Source organism: Pollicipes pollicipes, unplaced genomic scaffold, assembly GCF_011947565.3.
Source record: "Pollicipes pollicipes isolate AB1234 unplaced genomic scaffold, Ppol_2.1 Scaffold_6686;HRSCAF=7923_pilon_pilon_pilon, whole genome shotgun sequence".
In the NCBI taxonomy this organism is placed as follows: Eukaryota; Metazoa; Arthropoda; class Thecostraca; order Pollicipedomorpha; family Pollicipedidae; genus Pollicipes; species Pollicipes pollicipes.
Genome location: NW_023596921.1, coordinates 6,370,788 through 6,391,078, shown reverse-complemented (window position 1 = coordinate 6,391,078; position 20,291 = coordinate 6,370,788). Strand labels below are relative to the sequence as shown.

The 20,291-nt window shown below is 54.0% G+C and overlaps 1 protein-coding gene across 4 annotated transcripts in view; it reads left to right on the top strand.

Annotated features, from left to right (window-relative positions):
- The window catches only part of Prx2 (Peroxiredoxin 2), a 45,327-nt gene that overhangs the window by 17,870 nt on the left and 7,166 nt on the right, over positions 1-20,291 (top strand). For 2 of the 4 annotated variants that reach the window (XM_037230513.1, XM_037230511.1), the window contains one exon: positions 16,802-17,017. In XM_037230513.1, the coding sequence (XP_037086408.1) occupies positions 16,811-17,017 (207 nt within the window). In that variant the 5' untranslated portion in view covers positions 16,802-16,810. Of the gene's footprint in view, positions 1-6,276; positions 6,407-10,332; positions 10,423-16,801; positions 17,018-20,291 lie in introns of those variants that run through there. The other 2 variants (XM_037230510.1, XM_037230512.1) reach the window with 2 other exon arrangements.

The window sequence follows — 20,291 nt, the reverse complement described above, 5'->3', positions numbered from 1 at the left end:
TCATATGACGAAAAAGCTGACATCTCCACCGCACGTCCGACCTCCATTGATCAAATGACCGCTGCGCAGTTTGTCGCGTCCTTGAGGTCTTTTGGTCTCTTGGTTGCATCGGCGAACCAGGCGCTGGACTCCGATCTGGCAGCCCTGCCTCCCCTTCTTCGCTGGAGCGGTCGAAGAAGACCGTGTTGCCAACCCCCTCGCCCCCCGCGGGGAGGAGGGGGGGGGGGGGGGGTTCGCCGTTGGTGGCAGGGGACAGTGGATGGACGGTAGTTCGGTATGACCGAGGTAACCAGGCGCTGTCGGCCGCCTCCTCGTCTACCAGCGCGACGACTAAAGCAACCTTGGCGAGCGCGTGCTCGCGAACGGCAAAGACACTAGAGCGCTACGAGGCAGACAGGCGCGCCCGTGGGGCCAAGGCAGCCAACCGGCTGTCTGGAGCGGACCAGGTGACCGCTGCAATGGGGGAGGCCCTCCCGCCGCCCCGAAAGTGTGTGGAAGCTCCACTAGACCCCTCCGACCCGCGGAGGGACCCACCTATTGGCCCTCCGCCACCACCGCCACCTAGGACTACGACGTCGCTGGGGCCAGCCCCGTTTAGAACGGGGCACCCGGGAAGCGTGGTCTGCCGGGATCTATTTCGCCAACAGATGGCGGCAGTTGTCGGATCCGCCCCAGGATCCTCCCAATCTCTTTGGGAACGGGTTCCGAAGAGAGAATCAACAACCATGAACCGGGCTCTAGCGCTGCTGAGTTCTTTTAAAACATTACAGTGCTTTTAAAGCCCCTCATTCAGTCAGTCTTACAGTGGAACTGTAGAGGTGTAAGTCAAGCACCCAGGACTCGCAGACAGTTTTAAGCGCGCACTGCCGGATAGCTGTGTGTCCCCAGGAGATAAAGTTGACACCTGATGCAGCCTTCAGCCTGAAAGGGTACACTACCTTCCACACTGGTATGCCAACAGACACCGTTGCTTACCGTGGCGTCTTGTTAGCTGTACACCAAAGCGTACTTGCACAGCGTCTGGTGTTAAGAACAGACTTGCAAGCCGTTGCAGCAACAGTAAATTTTAACCGCCGCACCATGGCTTTCTGTTCTCTCTATTTACCACTTGGGACTCCGTTTCCATCTGCAGGACTTCGAGAGTTGGTTTCTCAACTTCCTCCCCCTCTGCTGGTTTTAGGCGATTTTAATGCACATCGTGCTATGTGTGTGGGTGTACTGCCACGACCACTCGCCGTAAGTTATGTGAGGTTTTCGTGCGTGATGAAGGTATATGTGTTTTGAAAACAGGATCAAGGACGCATTTTACTTTGCCGTCAGGACGATCGTCAGTGCTACATCTGAGCATTTGTAGTCTGCAGTTGGTATCACACTTCACTTGGGCTGTTTCAGAGGACCCTCTCGGAAGTGACCATTTTCCGGTCCGGGCTCGGCACCATAATGGTGCTGTTTTTGGCACTTGACCTCAGCGTTGAAATTTCAAGAAGGTGGACTGGAGCGGATTTGATACCCGCCCGAAGGAAACTTTTTCTAGCGATTTCGAATCTGTGACTCCGATTGCGGAGGAATTTGCGTCTCGTGTTCTGGACGCGGCAGATGAATACATTCCGCGCTTCTCTGGATGCCCTCGTCGCATCTCTGTACCTCGGTGGAACGACGATCGTCGCGACGATATTCGCGCTCATCGGAGAGGTTTTAGGGCTTTTGATTAACACAGCAGTGCGTGTGACCTTCTGTGCACTGCACTGCACTGGGTCACAGCAGCACTGTGACCCCATGACCTTCAGGCAAGCATGTGAGGTCGCACGCCGCACTATACGAGAGGCGAAACGTGCATGGTGCAGCTACGTCAACTCACTGAATTGCCACACGCCAATGTCATATGTATGGGACCGCAATAAAAGAATCGCGGGATTACACCCACCAGTTTCACTTCCCGTACTGCGGGTGGAAAGTCAAGACATCACTCGCCCGAGTGATGTCGAAGGAACCATTGGGAAGCCTTGTCAGACCGTTGCCGAAATGTTGCCTACAATCCACGGTTTTTGCGACACAGGGCGCGATGTAAAACTTCCCAAGTTAATTTTTATACAGGTGACATACTGACGTACAAGGATTTCACTATGATAGAACTTCAAGCGGCCATTCGCTCACTGCGTAGTATTGCGGAGGGACCCGACCTCATCCGCAATGGCATGCTACATTTTCCTCCCCGTACACTACGAGCACTGCTGGCACGTTTCAACTGGATGTGGGAGTCAGGTAGCTTTCCGCCAACCTGGCGGGGGGCCATAGTGGTGCCTATCTTAAAGCCCGGGAGAAGTGGAACGTAAGCCCTTGACTATCGCCCGATCGCCCTTACGTCTTCGCTTTGTAAGCTCATGGCAATGATGGTCAATGTGTGGCTTTCATAGGCCTTAGAACGTCAAAACTTTTTTACCAATGCATAGTGTAGATTCCGTAAGAGCAGAAGCACGATTGGCCACATCTTAGCTCTTAATCCCGCAGTGTGGGCTGGGTTTATTAGCAAACGTCATACCGGCGCCATCTTTTTTGACATAGAAAACGCTTACGACACCAAATGGAGACTTGGAATTTTGATAAAGTTATTGGATTGTGGCATCTGGATCGGAAAGCTTTATGAAACTTTTTGACTGACAAATTTTTTGGGGTGTGTGTTGGTTCTTATCACTCCGACAGATATCCGCATGAAAATGGTGTGCCTCAAGGCGGCGTTTGAAGTGCCATCCTCTTTGCAGTGATGATAAACGATAAAGGGGCACAGTTTTCACTTTACTTCGCTATTTGGTGCGGCTCGTCGACTACTGGCACGATGGAGCGACAGCTGCAGCTGCCTGTCACACTTCTGGAGAAGTGAAGAGTGCTCAACGGGTTCCGGTTTTCCACATCGAAGACAACTGCAGTTCATTTCTGTCGCCGTCACTTTCCTGAAATGGGAATCAGGCTGTATGGGCAAGGCGTCGCTATTGAGAATACCGAGAAATTTCTCGGTATACGATTTGACCGACGCCTTACATACCAAAAGCACATAAAAATCTCTGCGACAAGTGTTAAATCCCCTAATATCTTTAGGTGCGTGGGACGTACATCATACGGTGGTGACAGGATGACGCTCTCACTCCTGTACCGTTCCCTCATTCGTTCAAAACTTGACTACGGCTGTTTTATCTATGACGGCACATGAGACGTGATCAAACACATTTGTAACACAGTGCACGACGCAGCACTACGCATCGCCACAGGGGTTTGTCGGACATTGTCCATAGATTGTCTTCTGGGGAGGCTCACGATCCCTCACTAGCATTTGAAAGGTATATGCTGGAACTGCGCTACACAGGCAAGCTGACGCAGTTCCCAAATCATCCTTCCTACAGAGCAGTGTTTTCGCGTAGCTTACGAAGGCTATTTCTATTTTATCGGTCACCACAGACTTCTCCCTTTTGTGTGCGAATGTGAGAATTAGGAGACGCGAGCGGCTTCAACATACGACGTGGCATCAGATCTAAACCCATGAAGATCCCAGATCCCAGATATAAACCCATGTCTAGCCTGTGAGGAGCTAGCATCGCTAAGAGTGGATGTTTGTCTATCAAACACGCAAAAGCAACGCGTTCTCGTGACGGAACTTAAAGGCGCGGCCTTAGAGCACATAGCCTCCTTTGACGGATACGTGATGACTTACACGGATGGTTCAAAGACGGATGCAGGTGTAGGGTGCGCTCTTGTATGTGGTTCCGTAACACGGTCATTCACACTGTCTGCACACGCGTCGGTCTCCACTTTCGAGCTTATAGCCATCAGCAAAGCTCTCTGTTGCATTGAAGTAGACGATAGCAAGTTGCATTTTATTCTTTCCAACTCCTTGAGCAGCCTCCTGGCTGTTAGTGGCTTCTCCACGTCGAATCCACTGGTCCAGGACATTCAGTCGCGTCTTAGCTCCCTGGATTGAGCGGGAAAAGCGGTCGTTCTGTGTTGGATCCCAAGTCACGTGGAGATCTGCGGAAGTGATCTTGTTGATGCGGCAGTAAAGCGCACTACGACGGGACACGCATTCCTATAACACCACTGCCAGCGCATGATATGTATTCCGCAGTGTCGTCGTTTATGCAGAAGCGATGGCAGTTCCACTGGGACTCGCTGAGGCCCAGCAAGCTGAAGCCAGTGAAATCCCGTACTGTAATATGGCAGTCGTGTTTTCGCAACAATAGGAGGGAGAGGTTGCCCTTTGCCGGTTACACATAGGCCACACATATGCTACACACCGTCACCCGTTATTGGCTGGCGACAGACCGCGCTACAGTCTATGCTCTGACCCGCTGACCGTGCATCACGTACTCGTTGCCTGCCGCCGCCTTGGTGCAGCGAAAGCGCGTTTTTTTGGACGCAACGTCCAGAGTTCCACGCTATGTCACTTTTAGGGGATTGCTTACATGCTGTCGAGATTGGGAAAGTGTTCCAGTTTCTTAGCGACCCCTTGTAGATTCCGTGGATTTTCCAATAATCTTTCCATCACGACACCAGGCTTGATCATCAAGGCTCTATAGGGTGACCTGATTGATACAGTTACTTGATTTGCGCCCCTGCATAAAATCATAGCTATGGCCGCCGCATGACTTAAAGCAGTTGGCATCGCCTGTGGCCAAAATGCTCGTTTGACGGAGTTTGCGTTACCAAATTAGTTGCATAACTTAGAAGCTCCATGCACGAAGGCGTTTGTGTGATAGGAATGCCATCCCCGTCGTCAGCAACGCTAAGACCGAGCCGCAACACAGCGGCGAACGGGCTAGGGCCCTCCGAACATCCTTTCTGTGATAAGCTACCGGTCAATGAGTCTTGGTGGTGGCCGTGCTCGAAGCAAGGCTTTGCTTTGTACAAACCTCCAAGCCTTGAAATGCTTGAAATTCAATCAAGGTAATTCGCCTGCCTCGTTTTTTTTTGGTAGACTCAGATGCGCTTTGCAGCGTCACGTATGTACAGTGACCGATAGTCTTGTGGCCTTTGGAGTTTTGTGGTGGTCTTCAAGGACTGCTTCCACCCCCCCACCCCCCTCCCTTATTTCACTCCAGCACTGAAGGTGATGCAAGACTCCTATTTTCCAGGGGTACCCTCTACTGCTCGGCGAATTGCGAAACAATTTGGGACCTTTTTTAAACGCTTTTTATCAGGCGCGCGAAGTTCGAGCTGTTGCCAGGGCAGGTCGCCGACCCACTGCATGTCTGCCAATACCTACGGAAGCAGTGTGAAAATTGGCGTTCTGCGGCGGGCTCTTCACGCCATGTGCGCCAGACTTTGAGGGTTTGAAGCTGCCACATAATTACCCACTACCCAAAAAAGCCGCACAGCAAAGGCCACTGGAAGTCAAGTTTGCAAGGTTAAATCGTGGAAAAAGCAAAGGTTGAACCAAAGTGAGGTGTCTGTGTCAGTAATCGGTGTAAGTATCATCCGAGGTCCGGATCAAAACCAAGGATCATCCAAAAATTAGGCCGGGTCCGGTCGTTTTTTCAAAGCCCCACAAAGATTGTGAGGCCTTTTCTCAATAAACCGCTGCGCCGAACTTGGCTGGATATTAAATATGGGGCTTTTCTAGGCCATTGTCACCGAACCACATGGAATGATCGTGGAATTGATGACGTGGAATTGCATCTTGGCAGTATTTAGGCGACGTGCTTCGACTTATTTCATATTGACTACGCGAGCAACTAAAAAGCTTCGCAGAAATGGGAAGAAGGTGTTTTGACCGTCGCAGTACATACATTACAATCGCCAAGGGAAGGTGGTGTATTACTGTGGATGACTTTTTGTTATGAGAGTGGTACGAGACGCCACTACGCAGGAAGATCAAAGAAGATATCTTTGTGTTATAATCATCTTTTACCCACATTTCTGTCACATTTCATAACATTTCATCCAGCCAAAAACATTGAAGGGAAGACCAAGCCAAGCATTGGGGGATCAACTCAGCATTGGGGGGGGGGGGGGGGCTCACAAAAGAATGCAGATCGGCGCCCGTGACGGTACCGTTCCGCTAGTTGCCAGAGGAATGACTCAGCTTCAACCTATATCTATCCACCCGGTCAGCGTGTTTGTTTGTTTGTCGCGAGTGGATGCCTCGGCGTGGATCGGCGATTAGCGTCGTATTCACAACCATTCGCTTACGTCAACACCATTCATGACACACCCCGAACCACTCATCCAAGTGATTCCTCGCAGAGCCCGGAGCAGGCGGCCGCCGGCCGGGCGGGCCATGTGCCCGCCTGGCCGGCCGGTGTCTTGCGTAATGCGTGACGTCAGCGCCGCGGGCGCCGTTGGCGGTGTCGGATGGCGCGCGCGGTCTAGTTCAGAGCGGGAAGCGGCGGAGGGCGGCTGTACGGCACGCGGTGGAAAGGTGGGTGCGCCGTCGCCGCGTGCGCGGCCGACTGTGAACCGGTGGGGAGCGCGTGCGTAACATGTGTCGTGACGTGGTGAGAGTGGGAACATGACACGTGGTGCGCGGCGTTCGTGGAATTTGGTGGGGAGCACGGGGCGTGGGATGCGCCTGACGATTACTGCTGTGGGCGCCACCTTGTATCGACCCCCTGCCGGGAGACGGACCGTCGCCGGCGTCAGTGACGGCCCTCGGCTTGATGGCCCTGTGCGGCTCGCTGGCGTGTGGTGATGGCGGCAGGTCGGGGCACTCAAGACCCCTGTTATGACTCACGATCCACCCTGAGGGGAAGGGTCCGTCGGGTCCGCCGCGCCGGTCCGGACACCGGCAGAGTGGGAGGGCGACGGTCGAGGGCGCCACCGGCGTGAGAGCGGGGGAAATCGGCTCAATTGGCCGTTATTACAGCGTCTGCCGGCACGTCCGTTTGTGGAGGCCCGGCGGGGAACCTGCGGAATGTGGGGGCGGCGAGAGGTGCGTTAACGACTTCGCCCTGGCGAGCGCGGCGTTGTATCAGCCCAGATGTTTTTGCTGCAATTTGCTGACCCCCTTGAAGAACTTCCGGGCATGCAGACTAACTTCTGCCGTCTGCGCCATTGTTCGGCTTGGTTGAATGGCGTGCGGGGCAGGGGCAGATGGACCAGCCGCGTTGTGAACTCTGCCCCTATCTACTCGTCCCAGTCAGACCCGGCGAGCCCGACCCGACCCTGGCGTCGGCCGTGCCCCGCCGCGACCACCGCCGCCTCCGGTGCTGTTGTTCTTGGCGGGCTACTCCCACGGTCGATGGTGATATCTAACCGCCTGGGCGCGGCGTCCGAGGGTGGCCGCTGCTGGCCGTGCGCGCCGTCGGGCGGACGCCGCCGGGCTCGTTCCCAATCGGCCCAGGCCAGCAAGGCACGTGGTGGAAATCGCGCAACAGTGGGTCGCTGTGCGTCGGGGCTGGAAGATTAGCTCTTTTTGCAGCCCGATATGCTCGGAAGTTGTGGAATGCGACAAGGGTGTCGATTATCTTCTTTAATGAAGGCTCTGTCAGCCCCTCCCCTTCCCCCGTCGCAGATTAGGGCCCCAGCAGCATTTTGAAAGTTGAAGAATAGCCTAACATCGCACCGAGTTCACGGTCTTGCGTTCGTTGTTGGCTGGTCACGACTAACATGCTGCTTAAGCACAGCACCAAGGGTTAAAACTACTAGGATGAATAAAAGTTGCCGTTCGTTTGAATTAAGCGGGCCAAATCAGTTGAGAAACACATCTGGAGGGGTTGAGGTTGGGGATGTTGGGTTGTCGAGCGCGTGGTTCGGCCTCGTTATTATGCAGACTGACGCCCCAGCAATTTTGGTTGGCTGGTTTGCCGTCAACATCCGGACCGGCCTGCATATTGTATCTCGGAGGCGCTGGAACGATTTCATATTTGGTGGCTAGGGTTGAAACAAACGAAAAAGACAATCCCTTCCTGCCCTTTTTTGTCATCGTACGTCAATTATGAACTACGATACCGGATCTATTCTCTTAAGTATGGGATATTTTTGTTTTAATCGTAAAATATTGTTCCTCATATGCATTTGACAGGCTCACTTGGCTATTGATTTATAATGTTAGAGGAAAGCATACATCATCAATATCCTGCAGCAGTTGTATCCTCAGACCTTCCGTCCGTTTTCACGTTCACGATTTCCGGAAAAAGGATGCCAGAAATGCCAGAAAGTGTTAAAAATGTTTACATTTATTTCATAGTGAAGTCGGTCATGAGCGCATTGTCAGGAAATGTTTGGTCCGATATTTACCGGTGCTCGAGGCAGCCCCCGCGGTAACTCCGCGTTATTGCCGCGATAAGCACGCGTTATTTTTACGTCTGCCATTCCGATTCACTTATAGTGCTCTGAAGACCGCTGCAGTGATCTGGTTTGGTCCGAATAAAAGAGGTCAATTAAAATATCACGAGAAGTGCCCCACCAGATGTCTGCTTTTCACGAAAAGGAAATGTTCCACATTTTAAGATATTGAAGCAGGCATCAGATAAGACGATAGAAGCTCCCTTTTTACTTCCTGTATTTTGTTTTTAAAGATTCAGTTCGAACCACTTGAACGGATGGATTTCTATCGGTCCCGATAGCTCAGTTGGTCAAAAACGCCTGCCTCCCGATTCACCCACTCGTGACAAGGTTGGTCGCCTGATGACACACAGCTCAACGTACAGCTCACGAACTAGAGGGACTTGGATCTTAGAAGGGCATGGCCGCAAACTGCACCGAATGATCTTCCAGATGGCTATTTCAGTCGTAATCCCCACAGAAATGTGGAGCATTCCATTCGAAGGGTGATCAATTTAAGTAAAACAAAATCGTTCAAACAACTAAGCCGAGTGTTCAAATGAAAATGTTCTGAGTTCTATGAAGAAGCATTTCAAGTTATCTTCATTTTTTAAGACTGCGAGAAAATTATCTTGATTTTGTGCCAGGTCAGCCCAATTGAGGCACCGCCCCCCCCCCCCCCCCCCCAGTCTTAAAGTTGTTGGGGGCTAATGCTCCTGTCTGCGCGAATGTCCCCTTCCCTGTTCCGCGCCCATGTTGGATGTGCAGGTCTGTGGGTGCGACGGGACGGTGTTAACGATTCCGCACTCGAAGCTGTTGTCCTCTGCGAGGCATTATAGCTTTCGTTCCTAACCAACGCACCTTGACACGCGTCGATGAGTCGGCACACGCCGTCTCGCAAAATTAGCGCAGTAAGGGCGTGGAACATTGAGCCATAATGCAGACATTGGACCCATGAGTGGTCAAACATAAAATGCCCCGAACATGGCACCAGTATCATCTGTCCCAGAATTTTAAGCACTTGATCGGAGGCTTCCTGAGCACGTGCGGCGGATTATCGCGGAGCGCGGCCGGTGATCGGTGCGCTTATCTGTCGTCGGGGTGCAGGCCGGTGGCCTTATCAGCGCTCGCCGCCGCCGACTGGGGACTAGCGGCGCGGTATCTGAGCCGGGGTGGCGGTCCGCTGCCGGGAGGGCGGCATCGATAGGAGCCAGCCGGCACGCGGCTGCTGAGGCTGGGGTGCTGAGCGGTGCCAGCGGGGTGTCTCGCCAAAGACCGGGCCAGGGAGGGCAGGGGACCGGTCCGCATGCCGGCGCTTTTCGCAGACCCGGGATTCCACGGCGCGATCCTTATCTGCAAGCGCGTGTGCTCGCTCGATTGAGTTGAGTTTGGGCCATCAGATAGTATGCGCGCAATTTTACGAGAGTGTCTCACCCTCGGGCCGTTTTTCAAAAACGTAATGTAGTGAAACCTCAGGACTAGTCACGTTAATAATGCAGTCATGGTAGCACGGTTAAGGCATAAATTTGTTTCTTAATCATTCTTAATCTTTTTCTTAATCATGTTTGGAGTTAAGATTACGATGTCAGTGCTGTGCAACAGCACTATGCTTCTTACCTGCAGTCACAACTACCGCCGTTATGAAAACCGCCGTGCGCGCCTGTCTGGTGCGAATAAAAGAACGTTTGTGACTGGCCCAATGGGTAAGGACCTGTTACCGAGAAGTTAGTTGGTTGAAGTTTGAACCAGTGCGTCACGTGGATCATGTGATGCTCCCATTCCCAGCGCCAAAATGCGCTTCGCAAAGGGCCACTGTGTTGAACATCACGAGGGAGGAATCAAAACCATATTATAACATTTCGCAGAGTTGGTGAGAAAAGAGCTTGATGTTCGCATATATTTTTGTTAAGACAGTATTTCAAAGCTTTCGTAGCATTTGGTGCACAAACCTTTTGACACAATAGTGTGTTGCAGACTTTGCAAAACGCACATGTCTGAAAAAGTAAGGCGAATGGAATGGATTACTTTCATAGTATTGAGCGGAGGGTCACATGATATTTCATCCGCAGGGTCGGCCACTTCAAATAAAAATTCTGAGCTATTCAGGAAATTTCGAGAGAAAACTGGTAGCATCGGTGAAGTCGTACGCGTCTTTGTAACAATAACTACCAGGTACGTAAAAGTCGGGACGCTCACTTCAAAGTACGTGGCGGATGATGTTTGGGTTTAGTTTCCGGCTGTCTGGATGGCGTGTATCGTGTGCACAGCGTGCTATTGAGGTTCGGTGACTCACTCCATCCGGAATGTTCTGGATGCCCGTTTCCGACGGACGCGTCGCATTTGTCTGGTCCAGACACACGGTCGTTACGTCTCGCTCTTGTGCAGGCGGTTTGGTGCTTAATTAGCGCGGCATGTTTGCTTACATTCCGAATGGTGCTGTCGTTCGTGATGAGGGTGGCCAGTGTTATCCCGTGGGCATACATTACTGAGCGCTCCGTCCAGGATTGGTGTACATACATTAGCTCTGCTGCTCGCTCTGCTGGGGGAAAAATATACCACTTATGTGCACTACGTTTGAGGCCACACGTATGTCAATCACCTTGGTCGGAGTTCAAGTGTATTGTTGATCGTCGCCTATCCGATTTTTACCTGTGGGTACGACTCGACACTCAGATCGGGACATGTGCCGCGATACGGTTATACTCAGATACCGTGGTCCCCACGGCAGGGCTCTGCTGAGTAGGCCTCGGCCTTTCGAGCCTCACTGGTACCCCGACTGGCCATTGGGCGCGTCAGACACGTCGCCGGCGTGCTGCCAGTGCCGCCGGGCGGCGAGCGTGGCGCGCACGGCGGCATTCTCAGCGCCACGTGCGCCCCCTGCCGCCGGCAGAGCGGAGCCGTGCCTGTCCGCCGGCCCTACGGTACACAAAGGCACGCGGATGGCGGCGGCGCCTGCCCGGCGTCCGGCTTTGGTGGGGTTTCCCTGACCTTTTTTCCCCGGTCTGGCAGGGTTTCGGCCTGGGCCTGGCTGCCCGCCCCCGCGCCCGCCCCCGCCCCCGTCTTTTCACCAGCTTTGCCACTATGAGCCGCGGGAATCGGCGCCGCTGCCCGGTGGTCGGCCTGCCCACTCTCCTCTCCCGTGTGATGGCCGGCGGACCGCCCACCACGCATCCAGCGAGCCGGCGGGCCCGTCCGGCCCGCTGCGGCCGGTGCAAGCGGCCGCCGCTGCCGGAGATGACGCGTCACTGGTCGGGGACATCCGCTGTTAGGTGGCTGCCGGATGCCGTCAGTCGCCGGTCCTTGTTGATGGTGATGCGTCAGCCGCCGGTCCCCGTCGGTGGTGACGCCATTAGTTGGCGGTCCCCGTTGATGGTGATGCGTGCGGTGGCTCCGGTGCCTGGTGTGCCACGAATGACACGAGCGGTCGCAAAGTGGGCCGGCTGAAGATGGGGATGGCTGTTCCCCTGTTGGTTCAAGAGGGCAGACACCGGTGGCTGTTGATGCCCTGCTGATCCCTGAGTCCGGTGTCGCTGTTGTCGGGTCACCCGACTGGCCTGTGGTTATCGAGCTGATGGTCTAGGAGGGCTGCCATCAATCGTTGGTCTTTGCTGGTCGGGGAACTAGGTCGTCGTGGCTTGTACGTCTACCCTCAGTGACTGCACAGTCGTCGGGCCTGAATCCCCAGTCATCAGCCATCGGGCCTGAGTCCTCAGCCAGTTGAAGAGTCGCCTGTTGTGAGTGTTAACCCCCCGTCGGTCGGGGAGTCGCTGTTTTTCGGTTGTTCATGCCTGCTCGGTGCGGTCGTTGGGGTAATCAGTGCGTTGTCAAGGCAGCTCGGGTCGCCGGGGGTATGGCGGTCACGTTGCGTGCTTTTCCCATAGCTGGCCAAATGTGCGCGCGGCAGCGCCAGGGTCGGCCGCCTGTTCAGGTGGGCATCGGCAGCATCAGATGGCCGATATCAGGAGGACTGTCCACATCATGGCACCCTCCCAGCGCGCCTTCGGAGACTCCATTCACAGGGACGAGGTGCCTTCCGTCTGATGCACATCTGTCGTCTCTATTCTCTATCTCTGTCTCTCTGTCTCTGTCTCTGTCCCTGTCTCTATCTCTGTCTCTGTCTCTGTCTCTGTCTCTGTCCCTGTCCATGTCCCTGTCTCTATCTCTGTCATTGTCTTTGTCTCTCTGTCTCTGTCTTTGTCTCTCTGCCTCTGTCTATGTCTATGTCTTTGTCTCTCTGTCTTTGTATCTGTGTCTCTCTCTCTCTCTCTCTCTCTCTCTGTTGTGTGTGTGTGTGTGTGTGTGTGTGTGTGTGTGTGTGTGTGTGTGTGTGTGTGTGTGTGTGTGTGTGTGTGTGTGTGTGTGTGTGTGTGGGTGTGTGTGTGTGGTGTGTGTGATGCGTAGTGCGTGTGCGTGTGCGTGGTGCTGTGCGTTGCTGCGTCTCTCTCTCTCTCTCTCTCTCTCTCTCTCTCTCTCTCTCTCTCTCTCTCTCTCTCTCCTCTCTATCTCTCTCTCTTCTCTCTCTCTCTCTCTCTCTCTCTCCTCTCTCTCTCTCGCTCTATCTCTCTCTCTCTCCCCCTCCTCTTCCCCCTCCCTCTCTCCCTTCTCCCCTCTCCCTCTCCCCTCTCCCCTCTCCCCTCTCCCCTCTCCCCTCTCCTCTCTCCTCTCTTTTCTCTCCTCCTTTTCTCTCCTCTCTTTTCTCTTTTTCTTTCTCTTTTTCTTTCTCTTTTTCTTTCTCTTTTTCTTTCTCTTTTTCTTTCTCTTTTTCTTTCTCTTTTTCTTTCTCTTTTTCTTTCTCTTTCACTCTCTCGTTCTCTTTGCGTCTTTCTCTCTCCTTCTGTCTGCCGGTCGTCGTTTCGGTTACGCACGCGGTCGGCGACCTTTCTCGCGGCCACAGCTCGGATGAATGCCCTGCTTGCCAGACTGTGGCCGTCGCGCTTTCGTTGCCGAGGCAGCAGCTGAACGTCGTCCCGAGGCGGTGGGACTGGGGCGTCCCGTGAGGTTCATCACGCTTCAGGGCATCCCGTGAGGGTCATCACGCGTCAGGGCGTCCCGTGAGGGTCATCACGCGTCAGGGCGTCCCGTGAGGGTCATCACGCGTCAGGGCGTCCCGTGAGGTTCATCACGCTTCAGGGCGTCCCGTGAGGTTTATCACGCTTCAGAGCGTCCCGTGAGGTTCATCACGCTTCAGGGCGTCCCGTGAGGCTCACTTCGCGTCAGGGCGTCCCGTGATGGTCATCACGCGTCAGAGCGTCCCGTGAGGTTCATCACGCTTCAGGGCATCCCGTGAGGGTCATCACGCGTCAGGGCGTCCTGTGAGGGTCATCACGCGTCAGGGCGTCCCGTGAGGTTCGTCACGCTTCAGGGCGTCCCGTGAGGCTCACTTTCGCGTCAGGGCGTCCCGTGAGGTTCATCACGCTTCAGGGCGTCCCGTGAGGCTCATTTCGCGTCAGAGCGTCCCGTGATGGTCATCACGCCTCAGGGCGTCCCGTGATGGCCATCACGCCTCAGGGCGTCCCGTGATGGCCATCACGCCTCAGGGCGTCCCGTGAGGGTCATCACGCTTCGGAGCGTCCCGTGATGGATTACGCTTCGGGGCGTCCCGCGGGGCTCATCACGCTCCAGGGCCGGATGACATCAGGTCGCTGCCGTGATCCCTCTCATCGCAAGTGTTGATGTGTTGATGCGACTGAAGCGTTCTCATCGGATCGGATCGGTGAACGTCTTTTCGAGAACGAATGGCTTCAGCCGGGTTCTTGGCGCAGATTGCTGGGCGTTGTATGGGCACATTTCAGTACCACGAACGAGTGTCAGAAAATACATACCTATGACTTGTCTCTATCGAGCAACTTAATATTTCGTGATGCTCGTTATGTTCTAGCGCAAAGGGCATTTCATGTCTCGAACCTCGTGGCTCTTGAAATGTCCGTCCGCTGTTCCGCAGAATTGTTCGCATGTTACATTAACGGCAGATGCGCGTGGCAGATGTCATTTAGATGATTGGTGTTTCGAGGTTATATGTGCTACTTATCAATCTATGTATTGTAGGCGAAATTGAACAGAACATATTGGACAGTTATATGACATAAAATGTATGTTGTGCCACAAATAGAAATCTAGCTATAAGGGTTAACACGCGCTGGGGTGGGGGTGGGTCAAATTGGCCCTCCCCGAAGATTTTTCGGGAATGATTTCCTAACGGCGCGGCGTGTCCTCGCCAAATTTTGCATAGCTGTAGACAGTTGAATAGCGGATGGTTTGGTATGAAACATTTATATGTATCTTGTGAGGTCGCTGACCTATGGCTGGTCCAAGTCAGGCCATGATTTCAGCGAAGTCAATTTCTAGGGAATCGCTCAATCCTATGCAGAATTGGAGTGTTGGACGAAGCCATACAACGCTGAGATACTTTCTTAGGCAACACAACAATTCAAAGAATAAATTGCATCGCCCTAAGGTCAGGTACGAAGGTCAGACCAAGGCCAAAACCAATCTTCTTTATTACTTCAGGTCTTGCTGTATGGAGAAGCTTCTGATGCTCATTTCAAATTTATTGACAACAGGAGCCGCATAGGATCTTTGATGGATTCAAAGGTCAGAATAGGTTACTGACCTAAAATGACCCAGGTCAATATTTTTGTTTTTAGGAAAATGCGGCTCAGTGTAATCATTGTCGCTTATTCAAATGCAAAACTCAAAGTAGTCTTGTATGATTTTAGACACCATCACCTTCAAAAGATGCAACAAGGTCACTGCTATTAAACGAGCATGTGGCCTTTTGTTTAGAACAGTGATCTAGGTTCTGGGATCATCTCTAGAGACCAACCTGAAATTTGACCTTGTTTGACCTTATTTTAACCCGGAGATCATGACCAAGGAACCTCAAACTCTGACCCAGGTTAGTTCAGGTACCGGTCAACACTCCTCGTGAATTTGGTGTCTAGCTCTCTTAGTTCCTGGTATCCTCGGGAGTCAAAGTGACCCATCCCTCCACCCGAACGAAGGGTATCCAGACGGCCACCCGGGCGCGCGTTAAAGGAAGTATTTCACATTTGTATCGGGGTTTGAACTGAAATCGCCATTTTGCAATCCTTTCGACGTTCACAATTCTGCCCGCCTTAGACCTGAGCCCCTCTAGTTTATGTGCTACGCGCCCGCTACAATGGGGAAAGGTATATGGGGGGAGAGTATTTCAAAGACACCTTGGCATTCATGACGCCAGAATGACGTCATTCGAATGCTGCCATTTCTAAGCCATGCGGGGATCAAGGCCAAGAAATGTCATTATCGCGTTGTTCATATCTGGCGCTCATGAGCGCCATTTTCAGACATTACGGCCATCATTTGGCTCTCAATCATTGTTGCGCAAGGTACGATGACATCATGAAACCATGACGCATTGAGCAGCATATTTACTAAACGGAGAATTGTGCTGCCTGGAGCGGTCTTTTCCACTTAAAAAGTATACCAATAGTTATAAGTGAGCTTGTTTCATCGTATTTCGTGCTTCATTATCTTCAAATGTGAGACATTCCCGTTAAATGGCCCTTCCAAGGCATCGCTGAGTTACGTCTGCTTTTGGTCTAGATTTACAAATCTGCTCTACCGAATTCCTGTACCAGAGCTGCCGCGCTGACGGCCACTGAGAGCAGCAAACATCCGTTTTGCAGCTGGGAACTTCCGGCTGTTGTGGTCTGTGAACAACACCACACACTCTGCCTGCAAACGGGGACGCGGCCGCGGCTGGGCGGGCGCCACAGGGCAAACTGCAGCCGCAATCCTCCAGCCCGTGGTCCTGAAATCCCCCAACTCTCGCTCCAGAAATCCCCCAGCTCCTCGTCGCCGGCCGCGGACCGTCTGGCGTGTGGTGTTGAGGCAGGCCCGGCTGGCTGGCGGCTGGCGTTCGGCCGGCAGCCGCGGACGGCCGCGGCGCGGTGCCGGGTGTGGCGGCTGTCATCGGGCGAGGCTGCTGACGTGCCGTCAGCACACGCCAGGTGGTGGTGACTGACATCTGTGGCTCGGCCGCGCGTGCTCGGGACGGCGGCTTGACTGTCAACAGGCGGCGGCGACACCTGTGACCCCGCGCGCCTGCTGGGCAGACTAGCTCAGCTGAGGGCCGTGACCCCCCCCCCCCCCCCTCCCCCGCCCGCCGACAGGTGCCCCACGCGATGCTGCGGGTCTTTTTTTGGCGGTTGCTGCGTGGAGCGAAGGGATATATTTTTTGTTTTTGTTTTGGGAGGGAAAACCAGTTCGAACCCTCTTGAATAAGTCACAATGGCCACCCATCTTACTGCAAAAGTGGCGTGAATCACACAACATAAGTAACTGGTATGAGGTTGTGTGGATTTACGCTGGCATGCTTTCACCAAGAGAGAGCTGGACATCCGTAGCGCCCACGCACGCGACGCCTCCGTCGCCGTGGTGGGACCCGCCGCCGCACAACCGCACTGTGGGCGCCGCTCCGCGCGATGCCAGACTCGCGGGCCGTGATCACCGCTGTGACGGCATCCAGTCGTCCGCACACACGCTCACTGCCCGCTCTGTCCGCTTCCAGTGCAACAAAATGCCGTGCCTTCAGCCCCAGCAGCCGGCGCCCTACTTCAAGTGCCAGGCGGTGGTGGACGGAGAGTTCAAGGAGATCAGCCTGGACGACTACAAGGGAAAGTACGTGGTGCTGTTCTTTTACCCGCTCGACTTCACCTTCGTCTGCCCCACCGAGATCATTGCGTTCAGCGACGCGGCCAAGAAGTTCCGCGACATCAACTGCGAGGTGAGGTCATAGAGCGAGGGGGATGGAGGGTCGAACTGGCGGGCCTGGGTGTCAGACGCCCGCCATCTGCGTCATTCGGCTGCGCCTTTGTCTTTGACCTGACTGAGGCTTGATTGACAGTTGAGAGGCATCATACGATGCGCAGTGCTGGTGAGGCTCTGGGCCGCTCTCCAAAAGCGTCACCCTTATGACCCCGTTGATCGATATTCGATGGAGCGCCAGATAACCGCAGACTGATGTTATACCCGCGTATGTGTTGAAGGGCGACGTCGTGGCGACTGGATATGGCGTCGCGGGTCGTGCCGCGCGGTCCCACGCCGTATCTGACGCTCGGTCCTGTTCAACGGCATGCCACTCGGACGTTGCCCGTGTTTCAGCTGTTGTTGATAGCATCGTCGTCTTTTTGCGCGTGCGACGCCATCATGTCTGTTTATACTGTGCTGCTTGGAGTCAGCCTTGCCTGTGGTATTCGGAGACGGCCAGCCCCAACCACCAGGCGGCACTGCCTCGCCACGCTGACTGTGCAGCCCCAAAGTGTGGGCCACCCGACATCGAGCAGGTGTTCTTCACCCAGCTGAGCGAACTAGCAATCCTGAAGATCGTCTGCGATGATATCATGGCTTATACTTGGAAAACGCATTGGCCCCCGCTCTCCATCTGTGTTTTGGAAAGCACATGGTTTAACTGGACAACACAGTTGCTCACTTTCCGCATAGATAACTCTGGAAAAACAGTATACGGTCAAAAATCTGGTACCATCGCATGTCCCCAGCCGACAGCAGACGCGGAGCCCGCTGCCGGTGGTGGTACCATCCCGCCGTCTGCCTTGTCTCATGACCCGCCGCGCCCCGTCCCGCTCCCCTGCGCAGCCGAACCTCGCGCCTTACGTAAGCGGCCAGGTGGCGGTCTGTTTCCGGCCTGTGAACGGACGTCTGCGGCGGCTGGTGAACCTGTGCCGGTGACTGGCGCGTGCTCGCCGCGTCGGCGCGTGACCCGACCCAGTCATATTTCGCAGGCGGCAGGTGACCGTGCGACGGCGCACGTGCGCTTCACGTGGGCAATCTGGGGTACAGCGAGTTTTAACGCGTACGCCATAGAGGACGATAACGTGTTCAGAGCGACCCGTTGGTGCGTGGGGGTTCCGGGTTGATTGGGTTGAGGCAAACGCCGGTGCTGTGAATGCGCGCTGAGGAGGTCTCGGTGGTTGTGAATACGGCTGGGCGGAGCCTTACTGGCAAGTGAAGAAATCGCACGCAGTATTCCGTACCGGAGTTCCTAGCAGCGACATTAGTAGCATCACTTTGGTCCAGCCTGACACAGACGGTGTTGCTGAGCATGACTCACGGGTCTTGCCATGGCGCTGGTCGGCTCTTCCCCGCGGCTGGCTGGGGGAGGGGAAGTCGACTTCCCCCTCTCCCCGGCCGGGAGGGGAATCCCCAACATCCCCCTGGGATCTCCAACTTCCAGACGCTGTATGAGAAAAACAAAGTGGCCTTTTTGAAGGTCTCGTCAAAGCGTGAAGAATGCACACCATATTTCTGACTTCAGGTCAAATGTGAGGTCACCAGAGTTCACGGAATGTAGAAAACGGTCGTTCCGATGAATGCAGTTGAGACCTACTTTAACACGTCGAGACGGATAATAAGGGCACGGAAATGAGTGTTAAGAGTGTGGAGAGTCCATTCCGACTATTTTTGTTCCTCCGCGTGGATCAGGTCGGATGAGGTCACCACTCAAAATTTGTGTACCAGCAGCCTACAAAAATGACACTTTCTTCGCAATGTGCCTCTGCCTTAGTCTGTTTTATTAGATGCAGCTGTGGAACAAGATTATTCCAGATGCAAGCTACCATTTTGGGTGACCCACAGATTACCTGAGGTTAGCTTACGTTAAATGTTAAAACATTCAAATGAAATGATTTAAGTGGTAACTGGAGCCTGTGTGACCAGTACAATGTTTTTCTGTGGTCAGAAACAGTTTTGAACATCCACGGGTGCTCAAGATCGCTTAGCTGTTGTCTACACTATGCTTAATTCCTTGGAAGCTCGGTCATCTGTTTGTAACAAACTGAGAACAGGTATGTTGGTGCATGAAAGTAGACGTCATCAGCTTCACGAACACGATAAGGAGGTGGTAACGCGCGTCACACTGGTTCATCAAGCTTCTCTGCTACTGGCAACATGGGTCATTGACTGGATGATCCCATATGACTTAACACATCTTCACATAACGTATTGTTACCTCATTATGCACTAGAATATTATCACAGCATGTTTTCATTGGAGGATTTTAATTAAGCGTCCAAAACCTCCCAATAAAATTGCCTATTTTGAGCTCAGCATGTGTTTTGCAGAGGGTGCCCATGGAGGTAGGTCATGACCCGGGCCAAGGTCATATACTCTGTTGATATGATGGCTGTGTATGTAAGTTATTACTCTTTTCCTCATATAAAAACACCCAAGCCACTGAAAAATACGTGCAAATTTGCATCATTGACGGAGGAATAATAAAACATTATCAATATCCAAGTCCCTGATCTTGCCTTTTCCACAAAATCTGAAATGAACAACCTGTGGGTACCATGATGTTCTCTTGCTATAACAGGTTTGAACGAAAGTAAATGACATACACAAAAGTTACCTGTGGTCGAAATTTTTAAGAGGTTGACATGTTTGACCTGACTTGGGTAGCTGATCTTGGTAGATGAAACGCCGGCCTCAAATTAACTCAAGGATGCGAGGTGCCAAATTGCCTAGGAGATGAACAGTTACTGAATACACGTACTGCAAATTTTGTGCCGCTTCAGGCGCGCGTTTTCGACCACGTGTGCTCGGAAATCGTAGGGTAAAGTCATCTTCCCTCCAGCGGCCGGGCGCGGATGAATCGGGCGTTGAACCGCTTGCGGTGCCGCGCCGGCCTCCGTGAAACCGGTAGACGGTCTCCGGTTGCGGCGCGACCCGTTGTCCCACTCTCTGCGGTCGCGTGACACACGGCCTGTCCCCTGCGGCTGCGGCGGCGCCGCTCGGCCGCGTTACCCTCCAGCCGTCCGGGGCCGGCCCCCGCCCCGCCCCCGGCCGGCCGACCGATCGACCGCCCTACCGACCGGCCGCCGCCGTCGGCGGCGCCCTGCAGCACGCTGGCGCCTGCCGTGTCTGCGCATCGCTGCAGCGCTGCAGCGCCCGCCCGCCCGTGGCCGGATCACGGCCGGGCCGGGCGTGCCGTGTCGGTGCCGCGTCGTCTCTGCTTCGACGCGCCGCCCGGCACCGGTTGCCAC